Source organism: Nipponia nippon, unplaced genomic scaffold, assembly GCF_047370975.1.
Source record: "Nipponia nippon isolate SJK-2023a ecotype South Korea unplaced genomic scaffold, ASM4737097v1 scaffold_3, whole genome shotgun sequence".
In the NCBI taxonomy this organism is placed as follows: Eukaryota; Metazoa; Chordata; class Aves; order Pelecaniformes; family Threskiornithidae; genus Nipponia; species Nipponia nippon.
In genome coordinates this window covers 96,612,820-96,636,940 of record NW_028262347.1, presented here as the reverse complement: position 1 = coordinate 96,636,940, position 24,121 = coordinate 96,612,820, and the positions used below count along the sequence as shown (strand labels likewise).

General features: G+C 43.4%; 1 protein-coding gene across 1 annotated transcript in view; it reads left to right on the top strand.

The window, feature by feature from the left end:
* The window catches only part of CDHR1 (cadherin related family member 1), an 87,577-nt gene that overhangs the window by 28,926 nt on the left and 34,530 nt on the right, over positions 1-24,121 (top strand). Inside the window, exons 8-17 of the mRNA XM_009465932.2 lie at positions 289-386; positions 773-969; positions 2,033-2,227; positions 7,709-7,872; positions 9,502-9,662; positions 10,430-10,525; positions 19,379-19,524; positions 20,380-20,430; positions 21,758-21,847; positions 22,350-22,436. Of these exons, the coding sequence (XP_009464207.1) occupies positions 9,602-9,662; positions 10,430-10,525; positions 19,379-19,524; positions 20,380-20,430; positions 21,758-21,847; positions 22,350-22,436 (531 nt within the window). The 5' untranslated portion in view covers positions 289-386; positions 773-969; positions 2,033-2,227; positions 7,709-7,872; positions 9,502-9,601. The remainder of the gene's footprint in view (positions 1-288; positions 387-772; positions 970-2,032; positions 2,228-7,708; positions 7,873-9,501; positions 9,663-10,429; positions 10,526-19,378; positions 19,525-20,379; positions 20,431-21,757; positions 21,848-22,349; positions 22,437-24,121) is intronic.

Sequence of the window (24,121 nt, the reverse complement as noted above, 5' to 3'; positions counted from 1 at the left end):
TCTCACAGTTTGTGCCTAGCAGAAATGCTAGCAGAAGACCAGTAAACTGGGGCCCACAGAGAATGAAAATTGGTTTCATTTAGATATATGTGTGGAGTTTGGGATTTAAAATACTCCCCCAGCAAGAGAAGATTCTGGTCTCACTCAACTATATCAGGCCATTTAAGAAGTTGAGAGGAAAATCTGACATTCTTTTGTGCCTTATGAAATACTGACCTTACATACCTCCATAATTTGGTCTCGGTCTGTGCATGCTTGAACAATTAAGTGAGTATTTCTTCCTTCAAGGTTTGTCTTGCAACCTCACAATAACACTTCGCTAGCAGTTACTGGAACAAGACTTCTGACTTCCTTCTATCTTTTCATGGCAGTGGGAGCGAACACAGGTAAGTATTTTTACTGCAGGTAGACTTCCAGTTTTGGTTCATTTTTTAAAAAAGCTCTCACCCTCAGATTTGGTCATGATTATAAAGTGCATTTTCACAAGTATGAGATTGTGTATGGATATGGTTGTGTACCTGCTCTCTTAGAAAGCCTTGCTATCCATTTGGAAAATATGAGAAGTTTCTTGCTATATTTATTGCTTTGTATGTCAAGTGTGTATGGGATACAAGAAAATAACCTGAAAGAAATTTAAAACTTAGCATGAGGATGTTACATCTACCTAGAGATGTGAGTACATATCCCATGTTCAGCAACGGGACTACTCCAAAATGGTTGGGGGCAGAAGAATTATGATTGTTCAGGGTTGTATTTTCTTTCTGTTATTCAGTAATCCTTCATCAGTGTCTGACAGTATGAAGCTTTCTTGAGTTACGGAGAGCTGGGTACAGTGCTGATAAGAGAGCCACGAGTGCCTGGGCTGGGAACGGCGTGCCTGTGGAAGGGAAGTTGGTGTGACACCTCTGCAGCTCCTCCTGCGCCTCCACCCTCGCTGCCAGAGGTTTCTCCATAATCGTGCTTGACCAGGTGCGTCCAGGCTGTGACAGTACTTCATCAGAGGGGCAATGGGGAAGGTGCTTGCCAAGAGAAAAAAGGTGCATCCCAAAGGATGACAGAGACTAGCTTTGCTCTGGATCAAATAGGAGATCAGGCTGTGAGGTGGGAGGGGAGGGTATGTGCAGCGTGAAACGTGCGATACAAACAGCAGACTGCAGAGCTGGGAGAGGGTTTGTGATCTGGATTTCTCTGGCTTTCCTACTTATTCCCAACAAAGTTACCCCCTTCTCTCTTTCCTCCTCTGCTTCCATTGCAACAAAGAGCATACCCACTCCTCACAAATGGCTGGAGCAGGGGGTTCTGCCAGTAAAAGTCCATCCAGCAGGATGGAAAACAGAGTTGTTCTCCCTGGGGAGGGCTGGAGGGAATCTATCTTTGCGTTCCCCCTGAAATTTTCAGTTTCTCTGTGGAATAATATTAAGCACAATATTTATGTAAAAAATGAAAATACTTCAAATCGGAATATGGTTTTACTGCAATATGAACATTTTCCAAAGAAAAAAGATTAAAATATTTAAGGTCAAAAACTGATTTCTGTATTAGAAAAACTTATTATGAATGGAAATTTTTTACTGATCCTAATAATTAAGATACTTTGCCAAAGCCCAAGAAAAAAGTTGCTAATTTTAACACGTGAGTCTTAATTTATAAGCTCTCCAATTTATTTATAGACACAAGTGTGGTGGTGCGTGTGTCCCCCTTCCTCTGCACCACTTTACGATCACAGGGACTCCTGTCAATGCTTGGCCTTTGAGCAATGAGTCTGGTGATTAGGCGCCCCTTGGTCGTACTAGTCAGTCTTGCATGGCTGAGCTGGGGAAGAAGAATGCCTTGATCTCACCTGGCATAACTAGTCACCCCTTGACAGCTTGGGATCATATCATTGTGGATCGTAACTTGGGTGGATCAGTACAGGAGGATCATACCTATATTGCTGAGATTGATGAGAACTCAGCAATTACCAACTGGAGCTGTGGCCAGAATGGAAATTTACTGATGCCTAAAGTCAATCATCTCACAACCCTATAAACAGCGGTACCACGGGAAACCCTTGGAGCTCTTCTGGACCGCAGCGGGCTGCACCAGTACCTCTCTCTGAGTGCGATGCCTCGCAGAGCTGAGAACTCTTAAGTTTGCATACGGAGGCCTGGTAACAGGACCTGGGCTGACCTCCGGCACCCTTCACTCCTTGAGGCTCAATCTTTGCCTGTTGAGACAACCATTTGAAGTGAGTATTCACTGAACTCGAGGAGAATTTTTGATGGGTGCCTTTATCTGTGCATATTAAACTCACGAGGAATTTTAAGAGGTACCTTTATTAGGCCTATTGTGTGATTGTGTGTGTGTGTATCGATACAAATATTGTAGTAACCTTTATTTAGTCACTTCGTAGATGCTAGAGTAACCAATGATTAGTTACTGCTAAATTCTTGTGATTCTCTCCTTACTGTGAACAAACCTTAAGTTGCTGCTAAATACATATAATCCTTAGCCATAAACCGTTGACCAAGTCTGAGACCAGCTGCAACTAGGCTCCTCTCTGAGAAGGTGCTTAGAAAGCAAGGGGGTCCATTCTGAACCTCGTGACTCAATGGAAAGGCCTCCTTTATCCCCCCTTGTATTTCCTTCTATCTCAATCTCCCGTTCTCTCCCTCTCTTTCTCTCTCTCTAAATATATTCTATTCATGTAATAAGTAATAGAGTGAACCTTGCCATCGAACTTTGTTAAATCACCCTTTTATAAACTTCTGTAAAAATCACTATTTGGAAATATCTTTGACAGTGCTTATTTAAGCGACCTAACCGCTCATTCACGACACACAAGGGAGCAAAAGTAGATCACGTACAGTCTAAAAATGTATGCAATTCTTAAAAATGATGAATAAGCCAAACCAAAAACATTGCCTTCCGACACTGAGAAGTAACCAAGTACCAGAAAACCTAGCTCTTGAATGGAAATTAAGCATTCTGGTTACATGGCTTTTGCCAAGATTTTCTGCGTCAAGGAGGAAGATAATGTGCTACATCTTGCCTGAAGAAACTGCAGTTTGTGTGCAAGCTTTAATTATTTGTTTGACGAAACTTTGTCCCAGAATTTCAAAAGCAGCCAGCCATGTTGGGTGCTTCCGTTCTTGTTATCCAATTTAGGACACTTCAGGGGGGTTCAAGTTGACATAATGCTTGTGGTCAGATGCTTGTAGTCACCTCTCTAAATCTTGGCTTTCCTTTCCATGAATGAGGAATGTTTTTCTTCTGTTTTCTGGGGAGTATCTTCCTAAATCAGTTGAGCTACCAGCTTTCTTCATGGTATGTGTTTTATCAGACTAGATATAAGGAAGAAATTTTTTACCATGAGGGTAGTGAAGCACTGGCACAGGTTGCCCAGAGAGGTGGTAGATGCCCCATCCCCGGAAACATTCAAGGACAGGCTGGATGGGGCTCTGAGCAACCTGATCTAGTTGAAGATGTCCCTGCTCATTGCAGGACCTTTAAAGGTCCCTTCCAACCCAAACTATTCTATGATTCTATTATTCTATCCAGGGTTTTACCATTCTCCTGTATACTGCTGAAGTTTAGCAGAGCTGCTCAGTGGAGCTGCAATATAAAAAAGGGTTTGTAGACAGCTGAGTTACAACTTGTTCTTTAAACTCCTCAAACCAAACAGTACAGTATTGCTTTCAGCTTTCTATTACTGAGCTGAGGGAGGCCTATAAATTTGACCAAGATCATTAATGATCACATCACTATCTTTTGATGACTTTAATGTGAATTTAATGATCTTGGGCTGATTATTTATAGACTGACTGTGGTAGAGATGAAAACTGAACTTAGACCCTCGTGAGTCAGAACTGTAACAATGAGATAATTTTCCTTTCAAATGTAGAAGTGTGAAACTCATTCAATTAATAACAAGAGAATAACACAGTGAGAGGGAGAAAGAGGTGTTTATTGGCTTGCATTTGAATCTTGCAGGACTATAAAAAATTCCAAGTCATTTTAACAAATTTGCATATCCCAAGTGATGGGAGTGGGCTGTGGAGAGACGCATAAACTCTTATACAGGAGGCAGCATATTTGTTCCGGCAACAGGGAGGATCAGAGTTTGGTGACCATGGCCAACGGCTCAAGCACGCATCTCTGATTAGATCTAACCACCAAAAACATGGGAGTGTTTCTCTCTTGCTGTTCCTAGTGTGCAATGGTATTGTGAGTCTTCTTTCATCTTATAGTTGGTAATTCAAAACATAGATAGTAACGGATAATGAAGATATCTGAGGGACTTTAGGGTCTTCTCACCTGCCATCAGACTGGCTCAGGTTCCTGCGGATCCCCCAGCACTTCCCATAGTTTCTCTCAGCAGCCAGACAGAAGCTATGGTGCTGTGCTAGGAAAATGCAAAGGATAGCTTGTGTAAAATTCTTCACCACCAAAAACAGTCACCTGAACTGGTCATCAACAGTTGTTCCTGGATTTTTGCCATCATTTGTACTCTGTAGTAATGGAAGTTGGTGGAGAGTGATGACATGCCCCAGTATAAATTATCTCTCAGTCCTTTGGGGGGAGATTTTGAGGAGGAGGAATGATGTGGTTTGGACAGGTGAGAGTGTTTTGGTTTGTTTGTGGTGGGAACTGCGCATTTAACTTCGAACTCCCTGCTTATACTGACTCAGCCCTGCTGAAACAAAGAGCACTATGACCCCCTCCAGGTCCCAGCCAGAAAGCAAACATCCAAGCAACTAGTGTATTTGTTACATTTACTTTACCTTAGCATGTCCTGCTGCTGTTAAGATGTTTGGAGAACAGCTTGGACAATTCTTGCTCGTGCCATGCTGTGGGACTTGTTAGTGAACTGACCCTTCAGTGTGCAAGGAACAGCCCAGCTGTGGTTACAGCTGTGTCAAACTCAGGGCTCCTAGGGTCTCTGTCTTACCTGTGGTGTATGTCACAGGGCCACCCTGCTCCCCTTCCTTCACTTTCAAAGCTAAATAACAACTTCCCTATCACATTTGAAGATGTGAGAATAGGGAGAGTTTTGAGAAAGGTCTTGAAAATGGCTGAGGGTCCACTTCTCTCCTTCGTGGCTATTGCATCGAGCAATTCTGAGTGAATTGCTCTATGCAGAATGCCTCCAGGTTTCAACAGTAACCCCCACAGCCCCATGTGAAGCATGTGATTTAGAGAGGGAAGGCCAGAGTGTAATTTGGACTCTTTCTGCACATGCTGAGGTTTATATAAAGCGTGTAGTGCTTTTTATGTTGAATTTATTTACACGCACAAATGCACACACAAAAAAATGCTGAATATTCCTCTCCAAGGTCATGCTTAATGTCATATGCACCCAGAATTGAAGACTATACATAGTTAATATAAAGCAAAGCAAAGCAGGACAGTGGAAGACAATCTGTTATTTGTTTATTTTTCTCTCTATTTTTAAATTGCGAATGCATGTAAGCATCCGAAAACTGATTGAAATGCAGCTCATGCAAATCTCACATTTATATGCCAAGCAGGCATTTCCCCAGGTAGGCAGCTCTAATGTGATTGCCCTGAGGTGGAAGGGCCACCCACAATGTGGAAAGAGCCATTTATCTCTGTGCCAGCTCAGCCTTTGCCCTCTCTGCTCACACTTCCAGCGCAGGTGGCAGTGAGTGCCAGCTGGGATGCTAGTGACCGAAGAGGGGCTCTTGCTCATTGCTGGCTATAAACAGGCCTCCTCCCACCCCCCAAGAGAGGAAACCCTGAACTCATATTGGTATTGTGGTCTTGTGGCATTTTATGTGCCATTTTAGTGTTAGCATCTGTTGCCAGTTCTAGTCTGGCCTACATTGTAGGTTGGGCTTTGGGATTGGGCTCAAGAACGGCTGTCTTGGTGGGGCCCGTGATTCCCATATTCAGGGACTGGAAGGAGAAAAAGGGCAGCTCTCAGTACTGCTGGAAGCCCATTTCTTGTCAGCCATACTTGGTTAAGGAAGACTGCTAGTCTTAGGCTTAAATTGGGGTTTAGGGCTAAGAAAGGTAAGCATGTTGGGGCCCAGGTTTTTCCAAGATTCTTGAAGGCTCAGGGAGGTAAGAGGGCAGGAGCTGGCAGGGACTTGTGTGTGGTTAGTTTTGCATCTGGCCCCATGCCCTGGAAGGTTCTGGTTTTGGTTTGGGGTATGGGTTTGTGCTGGGGAAACAGAAGCCTCCATGGCTCAGGGCATCCCAGGGGGCTTCACAATGCACAAACCAGCAGTTACAACCATGCTGCACCGGTACCGGTACACCCAAGCTGCGGTCAGAAGGGGTGAAGTCTGCAAAAATATTCATTGCATTACTGTAGCATCCTTCAACATTTGAACTTTTATTTCATAAAAATTCAGGTTGTCTAACAAACTCTAGTAGATATTGCTAATCAGTGACCCCAAACCCAGAACTTTTGTTTGGAAAATATTGGATCTTTCTAGATTTGTTTTCATACCGAATAGTAAACAAACAGAACACCCTGGGAAATGAACTGGTTCAGATCAGATGGGTATATTTTATTCTTCTTTTGTGTTTCTTGCTACTTGATATGCTAAAAATATATGAAATAGAAAGTTTCTTCTACATAGAGAGAGGGATCTTTCCATTCCATAAAACTGTTGGGGCAGAATATATTGCTCTCCTGAAACCCGCTCCTGCCCCTTTTCTTCCCAAGGAGAAAATTCATCAAAATCAGCCTGGCTCCATGAGCTGTATTAGCTTTGATCAAAGCATATTTTCTGACAGAAAAAAGTACTCTGTCAGAGTGTTGCTGTGTTAGGTATGTATCTGAGTGTGCATAGACGCATATTGGCTAGGTTTTCAAATGCTAAGGGGATTAACAGCTCAAACTCATTGAAATTCAGGAGGAGTGAGACATTTTGCTTCCTTGGAGATGCAGGCCCTAGAGATTTAGATCCCCAGGGGGTGCAACCAGGGGAACAGACAGCTATTAACTTTGACAAGAGCTCTCCATCACTTTTTCTAGGAAAATACTCTGCAGAAAAAAAGTGTGTTGTTAGTTCCGGATTGAGGAGGCAGCTGAGGACATTTAGGTGCTATTTATGTTTCCTTTTGGGCACCACGCAGGTGCATTTCTGTGATTTTATCAGTGGTTTAATATTACTGTTGACAGTGGTGGCATGGTTAAATCTGTAACAGGGATTACATCTATATCCATCTTCTATGCGTGCATCCCCTCCCACACAATTTTCAGCTTTGGATCCTCATATTGTGAATTTAAATGCACTAAAAATACATTTGTTTTTCTTAGTTGCCTGCTGCAGTTTCCCCTGAGCTTTACAGGCTACTGCTGAAGTCACACGTTGGTTCGACATGGAGCCATTGCAAACACGGCTCTACAACAATAGTCATACGCAGTCACACCAAAGGTCTGGTCTTGTAGGAGACGGTTAGAAAAAGATCAAGGTGACAAAGAGCCTTCCCCTAGTTTAACTTTTAAGCTTCTGGCAGGTGGGAATTTAGTGCCTTACTGAGCCAGGGTTTGCATCTGTATCATCACATTTGCTAGTCACCGATGAACCTAATCTTCATTAATTTGTCTAATGTGTTTTGGAGCCTTTTTAGGCTTTTGCTCTCTGTACCATTCTCTGGCAAGTTCCACAATCGATGGTGAGTTTTGTTAATATTGTGCACAAGAGTTTTACTTCTACCCTTCTGGGAGCCTTACAGTTGATTTGTTCTGCAGGCACAGGTGTCCTCCCAGCAGCACCATAGGTCCAGGGGAATCTGAAGGTGCAGAAATGCCCTGTCCGCAGCACAGGAGCATCACAGCATTACGTCTGCAGCAAAGACTTCTCTCCCACGGCCGCCTCCATCATTCGTTCACCCTGCAGTTTCAGCAGCTGATGGGTAAGGTATGGTACAAATACGCATCAGGATCTAACTGCCAGCTCCCTCTGTAGGAAAAATACATAGAAATTGCCCAGCCTGTCCCTCCCCTGTGTGTGGGATGAAAGCTAGCCCGGGAGCATGGCCCACCTTTAGCTCTGCACCCCGCAGGCAGGTGCTGGGAAGGGAGACTCTGTCTGTAGGGTTATGTCTAGGGAACACTTATTTCCTCTCTTCCAAAACCTTAGCAAATAATGATAAAACACATGGATGAATTAGGGAGCCAAAAATCCCCGCTGTTGCCCAGTCTGAAGCTGCTTCCTGGCTCTGCACTTGCTTTCCGGGCCTGTTCTGGCGGGCGTGGCGGTTGCCTGCCCGCGGCCCAGCCGGGCCCTGCGGGACACGCAGCGGCCCGCAGCCTTACATGGGAGCCACGCACTCCGCATGGCCCAGGGGCGCTGCTGTAGCAGGCAGGGCCTCCGGCCGTGAGAAGGCCCCGAGGCCCCCGTGAGAAGGCCCCGAGGGGCTGGCAGCGCCAGCGGGTCCTCCTGCAGCGAGCTCTGCCACAGCAGCGGGGCCCGGCCTGCGGGGACAGGCGCCGGGGCACTGGCGGCGGCAGCCATCTCACCGGCACCGGCCTCAGGGGCGTCTGCCGGGAAGAAAGTGTAGCTTCTGACACATTTTAAAGCATTGCAGTGGAGAACTCTGACTGATTAATTTCTTAGACATTTCTTTAACGGAGGCTGTTAATTAAAAGCCAGAAAACACCATTAACACATCCTTAAAGGGCAAGCCTTTGCCTCAGGTCAAGTTCAAAGAGCTAAGCCACTGTGTAAACATCTCCTTGATTGGAAGCTAAGTATTACCGCTGATGAGCTTCCTTTTAAGCAGCCAAAAGTTTTGGCTGTGAACAACTTCCCAGAGTGGCTGGGTTTTTAACCCTATAATTAATTGGATGATACATATTTTAAATTTGTGCTAGCACCTTTTATGTGCAGAAAACCAAAACAAGCAATGAAAAAAAGCTACTTTGTTAACTTTTTTTTGTTGGTGGTTAAACACACTTTTTAGTATGTTGGTTAAAATTTTCCTGTTGAATGTAAAAGATGCTTTAAGAAATTCATGCAGTTTAAGAATTAAATGATCAGGCCAGCTCATGAAAAGAACATTTTGACTTCTTCCTTCTAGTATGCAATTTTGTGTATTTTTTGGTATCATAAATGTGATTATTTCCTTTAAAATAGTAACAATCACGTTCACTGTTTGTTGCTAATGTTAGATTTTCTTCCTTTGTAGTTTCTCGAGATTACCAAGGCTAAAATAAAGAGAAATTTCTTTTAGCTCTCAAAAATAGAGGACTGGCTTAGAGAATTAAAGATAGAGTTCAGAAAGAAAACAACTTTCCACTTTACCTTCTCTTTGACTTGTGTGTTTGGACAGCACAAATGCAGTACTAACAGCAGAATCTATGCGAGTTACACTGATTCCTCCAAATCTTGTCTCAGAAATGAGTCCCACAGCTCCCTGCAAAGTAATTGGTCTAATTAGGTGGTAGGAAGGAGCTTCTTTAAATTCCTCAGAAATTAAGACGTGTCATCCGCTTAACATCTTAGCATCTGTTACTGCCTCTTGCACATTTCTCCACTACAGCAGTCTGAAGAATACTTACCTGGAACTTTCAGAAAAAAAAAAAACAAAAAAAAAACCAAACCCTTGAAACAGAGAAGAAATTGGCCCTTTCTTCAGTGGGATGAAGCATGTAAAGCATTTCACCCCCTCCTTCTTTCTCAGTTTGGTGCACGTTTGCCTGGGTGAGTACAATAATCACTTTGTTAAGTAAAAATATAGGAGGATACAAGCATAACCTTAAATCCTGTAGTAATCCTTACTGATGTGCTAATGTTGTCCTGAAATATTTTCCTTGGCAACTGATCCCTGTGCAAATGTTACCCTCTGTGTTTATATATATGGAGTTTTGTTTCAAATGGGCTATTTTGAATCTCTAACAGTCAGTTAGTAGAATGACAACTAATTTGTTGTTTCTTGTTTTTTTTTTTTTAACTTTGTTTGCTGTTGTCTGGCAGCAAGTAAGTAACTATTTAATTATGGCTTAATTGCTCATGCAGTAGGCATAATTTTAAGACAGAATGTGCTTAGAATACTGGGTAAGGTACCGAAGCACTGGGAAAGTTTCAGACTTGCATGTGTAGAGTAGGGGAGACGTGTACAGTCATTGCAAGCTGAAAAGGTTAATTTTGCAATGAAGCTGTCTGGAACTGATTGAGATTTTTTAAAGAGATCCTGCTACTTGATTTGTTTCTGTTGTGAGGGGTTTTTTTTTCCCATATACTCTCTCTATTTGCTGCTGTGTGAATACTGGCACCGTGGCATGTAGAAGGAATTTTATTAAAAATATCCATACAGATACAGTTCTGAAAGTCCATTGCAGCAACTGGGTATGTTATGCACTCATAGTATTCCCCAAACAGCTCATGTTTACTGAGAGTCAGGTAACAAAGCCAAATAGCTGCCACCTACAAAATGCTTTTCTTTGGCTTCTGTTTTGTTTTAATTGCAGTTCAGGCAAATTATGCTCCCTATTTCTTTGATAATGGAGCCAGAAGCACAAATGGGAACATGGCACTTCTCAGCCTTTCGGAGGACACACCTGTTGGTCAGTATTAAAATTAGTATGTTTAAATTGTGAAACTGGAGCTGCTTGCTCTTTTGATTAGCAACGTATATTTTGTTGTAGGTTGTTGTTATATACTGTGGTCTTACATGTTTTTCTCTCAAGCTTTTAATTGGCCTCAAATTAAAATGACATGTTTGAACTGTAGCTATAATTTAAAACATGAATTTTCGTTCCCCTTTTCTTGGTCCACCACTCTATTCGCAGCATCAGAGCACAGACCTTTGGGGTCAGGAAGAAATTCATGGTGGTGAGGGACTTCTTACCAATTCTGTAAATGCTTATGAGAAGAAAGCCTAGTTGCTGGTAATTTTATCAGCCTTGGTAAAAGCACGCTGTACATTGAAAAGTAACAGAAGCATGATTTTCTTTAAACAGTTATCACATTTTTCATGTTTAGGGTACAAATGGTAGAAAATGTTTCTACTTGGAGTGAAAATTGCTTTGTCTAAATAACTGATGTTTTTTAAAAAAGGTTTAGCTTTGTTTTATTGAAAATTCAAAAATTGATACATTTTTCAGCTTTCAGCATTTTGAGGCACGTCTATTTATGCTTCTTTTAACTGTAGTTGCATTAAGAAAAAATAAGTAAGAACAAAAAGGTGATTTATAATCAATATTTTCCACAGGGGAAGAACAATTTCCTAATATTTAAAAAATTTTATGTCAAATATATTACAGTGATGAACACCACCTTTTCTTCAAACATTGCAGTGAGGTTTTGTTTAGGATTTGCTCCTGTTTGTCTGTAGCTTTTACAGGCTAAATCAGAAAACCATTTAGCTATTGCATGTTAAGTACCAGAGCACCCATTTATTAGCTGCCTCGTGCATAGAGGGGAGAGATGGCTGTGCGGAGGGGTGCACCCAAACCCTCCCCTCCCAGGGCTTAGGGAGCTGGGGGAGGCGAGGGTGAGAGAAGGATCCGCAGGGCACAGCCTCCTCGAGAAGACCAATGCTGCCACCTTTGCCTTCCTAAATGTGAGCAGGGGCACTCACTGCTTTGGGAAGCAGCTGCCTGGGGTTTTCTCCATTTCTGGCCCAATGGTGTTAATGCCAGCCAAGACCCACACCGGCATGCTAGGGAGTGGGGAGAGGGTGATTGGGAAGCAGTGACTTCTCCTTTGCCTGCTCAACCAGAGAAGAGGAGGGGGAGAAGGTGGCACATAGCGTAGATGTGACGCATCTAGCCGATGAACTTAAAAAGAGCTTGCTTATGATGCAGCGGGGATTTGCTATAAGCTTGGTCAAGCTTAAGTGGAAACCTCAGCTGAAGGGCAACAGTAATGCACTTGCAGAAGCCAGAGGCAGACCAAGGAGCTGCGATTTTTGCTGTATTTCTGCCTGGATTCACATGGAAGCCGCACTTGCTCAGCCTTGGTGATCTGGACAGCTCTACTGGTTGATGGAGTAAGATTAGCCACAGGCTAATCACTTGTCTAATAGTGTAGATAAGGCTTGTAATGCCAGATAGCCACAAAATGGGAGCCTGACTCAGTTTGTTTGGGATGGTGTTAACTCATCTCAACTCATCAACTCCACCCCTCAAACTGCAGGGAGTACAACTCACTCGCTTGCCATCAGACTTTCATCCCCAGGTGTGGTGCCAGCTCGCAGGCTTTTACAGAGCATCAGCCTCTCCCTGCCACTGCTGGGAGCCTCCAGCCACCTGCCTGGGGATGGGGAGCTAAAGATGGCACAGAGCCGCAACACAGTCAAAAATGTCCTTCCTGTCAGGACCGCAGTGCCACACAGTCTCTCAGATGACAGCACTCCCTGCAGCAGCAAAGTACAGCAGTAATTTTCCAGCCCTGGGACCCAGTGCATCTGATCTGGGGCTTCAGGCAGGCAAAAAAAGGAGAGTGGCTTTGCCTCGACAGCAAAACAGCAGTGTGAGGGTTCAGAGCCTGTTAGCGTTCTTGTAACTAGCCTGAGTAAGAACAGTGGCAAATATGTGATGGGCTTTTGCATGTGCTTTTGTAACAGTAGCAACCAAACTAGGTACGTAGAGGTCCCTGGGGAGTATATGCTTTGGTTGCACCAGTGACAAAGCTCAGGCTGCTCAGTCTGCAGTGCTGCTGTGCCTCATGCCTGCTGGCTTCATCCAGAATGTGTTTACATGTGTTTACATTGGCTGGCTTGTACTTACAATTTGCTGTATAAATGTGCTTTAAAAGACAAGAAAGAAGCAGCTTCTGGCTTAAAGCTCCAAAGGTGCCACCAAAAGCATTCCTCTGAGGTGAAAGGTTACGAGGTGTTGAGTTTAGGCTTTTGCAAAGGGCCTAGAGAAACCCTTGGGAAAGAGAGATAAGAGCTTACTTTTGAGAAGTCCAAATGTGGTAGCTTGGCCACACAGCTGCCAGTGCTTCTTTGGGCTAAGTCCCAGAACACCTTGACTAAAAGCTGTGAGTATTGCAGGGTCTTCTGAAAGCACTTTGGGAGGTTCTCTTGGGATGTTGCTGCTTGGGGTTTGCTCAATGCTGCTGCTGCTGCCACCCACCACCCACGTCAGCTCAGACACTCCTTGGGATGATTTGGCAGGGAGGCTCCCAGAGGAGGACACAAACGACACTGGCACTTTGGTGCTTCGGTGCCAGGTGTGCATTCAGCTTTGCACAGGGCAAGAAGACCAGTGTTCACATCAGGCCACAGTCAGAACTTCATGCCAGAGCTCAGTGAGGGCTCACACACTGCCCGTGCTAAATGGCTGCCAGGCTGGCCCTTTCCTGTGGCCCCAGTGAGGGGTCTCGCACCACAGGGTACTCTTCATCCCTCTGTCCCCATCTCCTCCAGAAGAAGGAGAAGGAATCTGGTCTCTCGTGTCCATGTGCAGTCCTGAGCATCCACACTCCAGCAGTCATCTTTCAGTTTGAGCAGGATGATCAGTGACAAAACAGGAGACTTAAAACTTCCGTATGTTTGATTCTGGATGACTTCACTCAGGCTTAGGTGCTGCAAAAATGGGCAGGTTGCCATTAGGTCTCCCCTGTGCTTACATAAAATTTGGAGTCACAGGCAGGATGGTTTTCTTGGCAGCAGCTAGTGTCTGATCTGAGCAATGCCATGAACAACAGCTTTAATAAACCTCCAGGAATTTTACAGCCTTTGGCCCCGCTGAGATTACAAGCAGTTGGCAAAGTGGTGTGTGTTAGTTATATTCCCAGGCATCTGTAGGCAAGGGACACGCAACCTTTTTGAGCACCAAAAGGAAACAATGGATTCTCTATGTGACTGTAGAAAGAGAAATTGCAGTGCTGCAGCTGCACGAACGCATCAAATTCAAGAATATCACGTTATCATGCTCATATCATCCTTAACTTGACCTTCTTTTCCTTTGTGCAATTGTGCTTGCTTACAGATAGTTGTGATCTACCAAGTTACGTACATTGTGACATAAGTTATCATAAAAACAGCAAATGCTATTTCTGTGTGAAAGCTTGAAAGTGTCTGCAGATTCCCAGATCCCATTTATTGCTGCAGAGCATGAGACCCCTCGAGGTAAGAAGGGCCAGAACAGCAGCCCGTTCCAGTGCCAGATTTAAGAAGAATGGGAAAAGTTACAAACTGAAATAGCAGTTGCAGTTTGTGTGGCTGTTTGGCAGGGCAGGTGGGTGATTAGCTTTGCAAAGAGTTGCCTTTGTACATACAAAATGTACGTGTGCTCCTAATCAAGGTCTTAAGGCATGTGTGGGATGCTATTTCAGGTTGTTTGTTTCATCTTACCTCGTTAATCCCTGTAAGCCCTCGTAGTGGGGACAGAGTGGGACTGAGAACAGCTGCAGAGAAAGGGATTGAAGCATACTCAGAAGGCCTAAATTCATTATTCTCTTTAAGCCCAAGCATCTGGAGATCTTTGCATGCCTCTCATCCTTGCATTTTTCCTTTCTGTTCTTCCCCATGCCCCCAGGTATGCACTCCCTCCTATTCAAAGCCAGTTTGCAGTGGCAGTTCTTTTTTGATCAAAGCTACAGCTGCCAGCTACCTACCGCTGGCTAACTGACCACTTCAGGTCCCTCCATCCTTCAAGCTTCCCCTGTTGTTCCTGCATGCTCCTGGTCTCGTCTCTTCCCATCATTCACTGCTGGCTGTGGAAAGCCCTCTTGTGCTCTGTGGTATCCATTGTCCCTTCTCTGTTTCTGTCACCCTGCTGCTCCCCAAACTGGTGAGACTCCCTGCTAATGTGTTTCCTGGTCCGTCCTTCAGTGCTCAGCGATCCCACCCTGGCGTTCTGCCATCTCTCTGTATGTGTTCCTGTATTTCATCCAGCACAGACATAGTAGCTGAACCTGCAAGGAATTTTTTCTGCCCACAATTTATTTCCAGCCCTCCGTGTCACAAAAAATATGAGTAAAAGAATTAATGTGCTTCTCTTTTAAATTATAATTCCTTTCTGACTAGAAAGGACACAGTCATGGACAATTTAGCCCAAGCTGTGTCTTGGAATCTAGAGACGCACCAAGACCTCACATTCAGATGACTTCAGAAAGAATAAATTGTTTTAAGGTGCAAAAATATTCAACTTTTTGCAAAAACTAAAATCTACCCCCTAGGAAAGCTAGGAGCTACTAGAACAAAACTGTTAAACACAGCCTGCCTTTTGCATCACTGCAGCAGAGGTAACACTGTGCAAAATGGAGCCCCCCTGCAAAGCAGAGCACTGCACAGAGACGCGCTGAGGACTCACAGGTGTCACAGCCTTCACTTTTGTTTTTATGCTTCTAACAGAAACTGCAGATACATCAGAAAATTGCCCTCAGATGGCTTCTCCTTGGAGCTGGTTGCTGTGGGTGCCGTGGGGACACATTGCTGCTGTTGGTGGGGTGGTGTTTCGGGACCTGGGCTGAGCGCTTGCCAACAAACCCCCCTCTCCCCGCCACAGGGGCTTGCAGCTGCAGGGCCTGTTTCAGCTGCTGCTGTAGCAGCCATGGCTTTTGGGCTGCCAATGCCGGCTGTGTCTCCATTTTGCCAGCCAGCACGGTGTGCTGGTGTGCAGTGAGGGAGCAGGAGTCACCTGGGCATGCTCAGGAAGGAGTGGTAGCTGGTGGTGAATGGGAAAGGAGCCATTTTTGAGGTAGTCAATGTGTAGGGTCCATGTCCTCCAGGAGCCTGAGCTCCCCTGTGCTTGCAGTGTAAAACAGCCGTCTGTAGGCTGTGTGTTAACTGTCCATCACCTTTCCTGGTGTGGAAAGAGGCCTTTGGCTGAGAGAGGTGGAGAGCAGGCGCGTAACCCCAGGCGAGATGGTATTTGCTGTGACATTGGGAACAGAGGTGTCCTGTCCTGGGAGCATGGCCATGGATGTCCCTCTCTGCATCTTGTTAGCAGATGTCAGCTGTGGTGGCAAAGGACAACGCGGGGGCGGGGGGGGGGGGGGGGGACGGACGGGACGGGACTGAGCATGAATCCAAAATGTGCTTGGCTTGTTTAACTTGGCAGGGAGGGGATTTGATTGTTGAGTGTTGCACAGTGGAGAGGGAGAGCGTGTCTTCAGTGAGAGGGCAAAAGCAGCCCCAGAGCACATGGACAGAGGCTGGCCGTGAATAAATTTAAGTCAGAAATGAAGTAAAAAGGAGCAGTGGCATCATGGGACAGCCATTCAGCCTGAGTGTCAGGAGTAAAGAGCAAATGACTTTTAAGATGGAATAGGAAAATGGAGTGGCTCCTGGGAAGCAGCCGTATCAGGGAGCAGCGTGCAGCTCCCCGAACGTCCCTGTCCCAGCCTGTTGCACCATCCCCCAGCTACTGGGAGCATTTGGCTCTTCCTACCGGGGCCTGTACACAGCATTTGCCATATCCCTGGGTAGACTTTCCCATTCCCTTATCTTTCTGACAGAGGGAGGCTGTTTACTTGGTACTTGCTGATAAGATTTTAGCTGTTTTTTTCATTTATTTCCTTTTCAGCAAGTGGAGGCAGCATACTGAGAGGAGATTTTTAATTGGCATTAACACTGTGCTCAGAAGTGTTCTCAGGGTGTTAATGATATGGAGAGTATTGTGCAGTGAAATTACAATTCAGACAAAATTAGGAATTATAATGAGCTAGAAAAGAAATTTTGATCCACAATCCAATTTAAAAGGCACACAAGTGTCCTGTATTGTGAAAAATGAAGACGTATCAGCTTTAGCTAGGAAGCAAACAGTCCAGTGTAAAGATCAATGATGTCCTTCATTACTTGCTCAGAAACCTCAGTAATCTCAGTCTGTACCAATATCAATGTTTCTTCTCACATTCAGCAGCAAGAAAATACCTGTTTTCCTTGTAAGAAAATTCCTGGAAAATGTAGGAGAGAAACTTGTGAGATTGGAAGAAAAAGCCCAGGTTCAAATGTATTCACCTGAACTTTCCCAGTCTGTTCTTCTCTAGCACATGCCCTGCGATCCCTGAGGAGCGGTTTGCTGTTTGTGTACTACCCATGTTGGTAGTTCAGGGCAGTCCCAGTCACAGCACTAGACTGTCTGCCTGGTTGTTGCCCGCAGGCGCCGAGAGACCCCAGATGCCAGTTGTGGTCTCCGTCCTGTTTCTCCACTGCACAGGCAGTGCTGCTCAGCGGCTGCTGCAGACATCCACACCTGCTAGAAACAGGCAGGACAGCCAGTGGTATATAAAGTGGAAGGGGAAGGAAAAGCGAAGAAGGGAGGGCAGAAAAGCAACTAAGAAGTAAAAACTTGTAATGACCGAAAAAGGCTGAAGAGAAGCACTGTATTTATAATGATGTCAGTGAAGAGCTGGCAATTGACACCTGAATTGTCCATTTGGCCCCAGCTGTGATTTTAAGATAAAGCTTTTGAAAAACAAGAATAAATGTAGTCAGTGCTGGTGCTGCAGATCCTTCAACACTCTTGAAATCTCTGTCTCTTATGTAGACAGCTATATCATGAGGCAGATGTCCTTTCAGGACACTATTTTATATCAGCCCCAGTTTATTCCTCTCCTTGCATTTCTTTGCATTTACACAGTTCAGCTGTTACAATCAGAGAAGTGTCTCATCATACTGCTTATTTTCTTTCCCTAATAATTTTTGGGGACCTCAGTTACAGATGTGTTGTTATTTTCTACTCTGTTTTGTGGGAAAAGTCCAAGAAAAATGTGGAAAGTATTTTGTAGTTTTGTGAACCTGTTTTGCAAATCTTGACTATTTGTTGGCTGGCTGAGCTAGCTCATAACAGGGTCTGTTGTTTGTGCTCCTGTGGGCCCATTGGTTTTTGCAATGTGAACGTTTTTCTGCATAAAGTTGCCCAAATATCGCCCTGGTAATTATCATAAGAGAGTTTACTCATAAGTGAGCACAGATCCCACATGGCTTGGCATAATCTCTTGCTATGCAAAGAAGACAGCCGTGTTTTCTAAGTATCACCGCTGATGCCTGGACATTGCATGTCCATTAAGCCCACTGATCTGTTTGCTTCACATTTTGTATGCCAAGGAATACGCAAATGAGGAGCGAAAGGTTGCATTGCAAAACTGAGGAAACATTTGAGAAGCTGACCTGTCAGTGCTGTGGGCAGGATCTCAGCCAAAGCTCTGGAGTTAAACAGAAGCTTATGGATCTGGTCAGTGAAAAACTCCACTGCAGAGAGGATAGGAGAAAAAGATTATGACTTCTGAGTACAGAATTAAAAATATCTCAAACTCAGGGCCAGAGTAGTTTAAAACTGGAGTCTTCTGTGTTCCCTTTAACAGTGTTCTTCCTTAACTTTATGCTAACTTTCTTAGCAGGGATCCTTCCATCATATCTTTGTGTCCCATGCACAAGCAAAACTCACTGCTAATCCATGAGTCGCTTAGCTACAGTATTTCCAGTGCAGAGAACTTTGTTAGATGTAAAGCAGAGTTTCTGCTCCAAACCTCTGCAACTTGGATATCTCAGGTGACTTACTCAGGGCACAGTGGATTGGAAAGAAACAACAACAGTGGTTTATATTTCAGGCTCAGTTAACTGATATTTGTAAAGTGCTTGAAGTTATTTGGATGAAATATTGATGCACAGTAGAATGACAGACATGTAAGTTTAAAAAAATAATACTAATAAACCTTCACCATGTTTTGAAAACGTGGGTGTTATAACTCCCCCAGGAAGTATCACTTCTGATAAACAAAATCAGTTTACTGGAAAAACTGGCACCAAACTTCTCAAATGTTTAAAAATAGAAATAACAATCTCTCTTTCCCCAGCTTGTGAAAGAAATACATTGATGAGTTTAGAGAATTTATTCATTGGTATGAGCATGAGTGGGTGTGTTAAGTAGAGAATTTAATGAGAGGGAGTTAATGAGGGGGAACGAAGTAGGAAAGAAGACTTCTGCATCTATTAGTTCTGAAAGTGGAAAAGTCTGCAAATGTCCTTGCATCTCCTGAGCTTCAGAGCCTGGGTCCAGTCCTGTGGGAGCACTGCCTTCAGCTGCCGAATCCTCTGCCTGCTAGTTTGCAGTTTCGTTGTTCCCATAGAGCAGAGGTGTGTGAGGGCCTTTTGGTACTGCTGAGATTGTCACCCAGTCATACAACAGCATCACTTCTGACTCACCTGGGTTGAGAGTTAGTCAAGAGCTTGTCATCTATGTAAGCACTATGATGTGCGCAGTATTGATCTAGGTGTGGTTCCACGGGAAAGGGCCTGAAGTGAGAGAAACCAGCACCGATAAACTCGGTTTAACCAGGAGGCTAAAAAGTGGCAATCAGGGCTATTGAACTATCTACTTATCCATATTTCCCAGTGAGTGGGTTTGATTCACAAAAGCTTTTCTTGCCACAGGGGAGCTAAGTTTCTAAGGAGCAGACCACTGAAATATTCACTGATCGAAGTAACCACAGGGAAATGCTGTTGAATGCCAATTTTTCAGGTACCCATGTGTACACTCTGAATGGAACTGATCCAGAAGGAGATCCTGTGACATACGGCCTGGCCTATGAAGCTGGATCAAGACGCTACTTTTCTGTTGACAAGAACCTTGGAAATGTTACGCTGATCGAGGAGCTTGACAGAGAGGTACAGTGAAATGGCAGCACTCCATGTGTTCATGGAATTTCGTTCAGTTTAATTTGATCCATGGTTTTGAGGGACAATGCCAACTTATTTGCCCCTGAAACGTGTAATACACTTTGCTATTCTGAGACATTATACTTCATCCGTCATGTTGTTTTCCAGTTGACTTGCACCACTGGCACTGCTATCAAATTTTTCAGCAGCTGTCTGTCCAGCTTTTGCCAAAAGAGAAGTTTACTCTTTATTCCTATCTTTCCCCACCCACACCCCATCAAGAGTTTAGGGGCAGTTACAGTCCTCTTATCCTCAGACAGAGGACTCTCCTGTTATTAGAAGGAAGTAGAGGTTTGTGTAAGCAATGTTCCAGGACACTTCTCTAGTTACATCATAGCCCTTCAGCCGATATGTAACCATATTGATTAAAGATGTTCCCAGCAATAGTGGGCTAAACGCAGCCTTATTCTAGGAACACGGGTATCGAATCCTTCTTGTCTCCTTTGCTGGGAAGGGTACATAGTACTTAGTAAACCCTTCAAAATACTGTGTACTGAGACAGAAGAATTTTGAACCAATCGTGCCTTTTTAGGGAGTGTTTCTTGAAAAAGATGACTGATTTTCACTAGCACTTTACAGGACAACAGGGATTCCCAGACCAGCCATCCCTTGACAGTAGCCACAGAAAGTCCAAGGAGCCCCGCAGCTGGAGGCTCTGAAGGGTCTTCCTAGCCTCTGCTGTAATTGCTTTGTGGTGTTAGTTGTTACTTTCATCTACGTGCTGAGACACATTTAAATTTGCAGTCCCTTTTCCAATCAGGGCAAACACTGTCTCTCTAACAAAGGAATTTTCTTGGTTTACAGAAGGAAGATGAGATTGAAGTTATTGTCAGTATTTCAGATGGCCTGAGTACAGTAAGTATTTAATTATGCTGTAGCTCGTCAAACTGTCTGTCCCCACATACCTCCTCCTATTAAATTACCTTACAGGGACTATCTCATTTTAACAGAAAACATAATCTCATTAGAATCTTACCTCCTGTTTCAAGAGCCGCTGAACTCCCAGTAACTCAAGTCTCACTCCAGCTTGTTGCTCAGCTATTTGAGGATAATTACAATGTAGTGTGAGCTGAAAGACTGACTTAGTGGCCTGTAGAATTACAGCAGCTTCCTATGAAGTTTCAATGTCAGCTCAGTAGGATTCATACCTAAGAAAGATCTGGAAGCTTTTTAGAGAAATGTGTGACATTGTTGGACAGCCAAGAACTGACTGTCCCTACGTCCCCACGATGTTTCTCTAGCATGACATTAAGAAGATTTGCTTAGGCTAAGATGGTGGGGGTTTTCTTGTCTGCTCTGAATAAAGCTTTGATCACATCTAATTATTAAGGACTTATCTGAGGCAGTGCACAAGCATCCAATCCTAGTTTTACAAATTTCCTTGGCATTTTCGGTTTACGGACGGATGCTGTCACAGCCAGGATGTTAGTCTGCCAATAAGAGGACTTGGGCTTCATCACTAGAGGTGCCACAAAAGTGGGACCCTCATGCTGTCCACAAGACTGGGTAACTATAGAGCTCTTCCTCACCTCAAGCAAATTAATTGAAATTACTACAACAAATGTTTGGGAGGTGCCAGCATCCTACAGGCACAGCTGCCCTGGAAACCTCTGTAAATAGGAAATAATGGGATCACATCCACATGTCCACTTGCAAACAACTGGGAAGTTTCATTGGTCAAATATGTTTGCTTCTGTGTTTTTAGAAAGAGAACATGTTTTGTTCAAGATGGATTTTTACATCTTAGTAGTGTGTATTTGTACATCCAAATTATACATGCTATTAACCTAGTATCATGATATCAAATGAGGCATTAATGAATGCTCTTGGCTGTCAGGTACCAACTTTTACAGTCTTTTATGTATTCTCATAAAATACATCATATCTTGAATGCCATAAAGAAGAAGAAAGACTTCTGAAAATCAGCCCCAGTCTGTAATTTATGAAGTACTCTGAGACTCCTTATTTGGTTTGGAGATACCTGGGTGTTCTCCACAAAGCAAATTCTTCTGGATTATGGGAATTTCTGTATTTTCTTTTATGTGCTCAGTTTTGGTAGTGCAAAGATATTCTATTACAACATAATTTTTCATTGCCTTTGACTACACCTTAGTAGGCAAATGAACAAGTACATGTTGAAAATCAGCTTGAGTCATAATATATTCTTCATATTCAACTCCAGGTTTCTGAAAAAGTCAGGATCCTTGTAATGGATGCTAATGATGAGAGCCCAGAGTTCATCAATACACCTTACATAGTCCAAGTCCCAGAGGTTGGTGAAGTTCCTTTGCATACTGGAAGTATATTTCAATAGGATGTAAAGAGGAGCTAGTATGTTTTCAGTAAAATAACAAGATGTGCAGAACTAACTTGCATTCTTTTGCTTTAGGGTTTGGGTAGATATTTAATATTCACTGCAAACTTAGGGAATAAGTCTGTAGGTACTTAAGGTGTGCTGTTTTGTGGGTAAGCTCCAAGATGTGAGTCATTGGGAGTTTTTAGAATTACCTTCAGTGGGAATAGGATACAGTCTGTTTTAGCTCAGATTTTCTGTCATTTTTATTCCAAAAAGTTTTTCTTCCTTGTTCTTCTCCGGTTTCCTCCATTTTTAATCTCTTCCCTCTTTTCTTTCTGTTCTTTGGTTTCCTCAATGCATTTATATTTTTTCTACCATCACTCTCTTTTTCTGGCTCCTTGCATGCTCATTTTTCATTTCTTCTAACTCACTTGGTTTTCCACTTCTGTGTGACTCTGGTAACTCTTTCTGGTCACAGAACACTCCCTCTGGCAGCAGTATCTTTAAGATTGAGGCAATGGACAAAGACACAGGTTCTGGAGGAAGTATCACCTACTTCTTGCAGGTAAGGTATTACCTGTACCTTCAAAAATCATCTCTCATTTACTGAGATCTCAGAAATCAGGTTATAAAAAGATTTTGAGGGTTGAGCATGCTGCTAGTGTCTACAGGACCAACTTTGTACCATGCACAAGAAAACAAGCATTGACAAAACAGATATTGTCTGATTGCAAGCAGCCAAGTCCAGTCCAGCAGGCAGAAGGAGGAGCTGGAGTTGCCACTGTCACTCCTATGCTTGCCAGCAGGACTCCTCGCAGCAGGGCTCTTATTGCCCCTTTGGAGTGACGGGGAGAGCAAGTCATAACTTGTAATCTTGTATGCATATGGGACTTCTAAAGCATGAAATAGCTTTCTTTAGAAAGCAAAATGCACTGGAAACCCAAATGTGAACTTCAGTGTAGCAGGCTGATGCATAATTGAGACCTGGATCACAGTGTGAAATACGAGGTACTGTCTTCTCACTGACAAAGCCGTGCCTGCTTGAAACCAGCTCTTCAGGTATTGCCCACTGGTGAAGAACAGAAAGGGATCTATATTTAAAGCTGAACTTCTGTATTACAGACCTTCTGCATGCCAAAAGGGCAACTTTTTGCATTATGTCCTTGAAATTCCTTCTTCCTACAGGCAGCTTCATCCAGATTAGCTGCAGTTCCCCTTATTCAAGAGGCAACACAAAAAAAAACAAAACCAATTTCTTGCAATATTTACTTTGGATACAAATACGGAAACACGTTGGAAGATATTTACGTAGCACTAAAGCTAATCCTGTTAAGAGCTTGGGCATAGTGTGAAAGAACACCTTGAGTGCTTTCTTGAAATTTAGTTTTAATTTCACCAATTATGATCCATTTAAAATACAATATGTGCAGGATTCAATTTTGCACAGGGCTTTTTCCAGTAAGCTGATAGACTATTAAGCCAAGGAACAGCAATTTCAAACTTCTATGTGTAGTTGATATATTTGTGTGGCAAAAAGGTTACTATCTTTTGTTGAAAAAATGTTGCCATGTCTTCTGGCACAGTCTCTGGGAATTCTCAAGTTGCACAGAAAAAAAACTCTCCAAAAGTCTGATGTGGGCAGGTGGTGACGTCTGCTGAAAAGGCCAAGATTATCCAACAGTGACCATTGTGTATGGATACCCAAATGGAAGTGTCTTTATAGATATCTCCAGTCCAGAAGAATAGAGGGAGATATTTTTTAGGCCTTTTTGGAAATTGGATGTCTTTTAGGTTTCATTTGTATATTGCAAAAATCGCCAAAACACCACTCTATTGACAATAATCTATGCATGCAAACCTCCTGCTTTTTTTAAGCCAGTAGAACTTTGAAACACTAAGGGATAACTCCTTTTTTCTTCTTCCTTTTCCCTTCATCTTTTTTTCTGTTAAGCCTCCCAGGCTCTTTCCATGCAATGAACTGTCTTAACCAAAGCTTAAGATTTCACAATGAAATACTAAAAGATTTTAAAAAATCCACATTGCAGGTAACTGATTTATTCTGAATAATGAGAGACTCGTTGGTTCATGAATTGTTCATAAACACACTGAGGTGAAATTCATCAAATACATTATTCACCCAAACCGTATCGTTATCCTAGTCTTTCCCCTTAGCAGATGAAATAAAAGATGAATCCCTACGGCAATCTTATTTCCGTGCCTCTAATCTCTCTCTGTTTCTTCTTTTCTTTT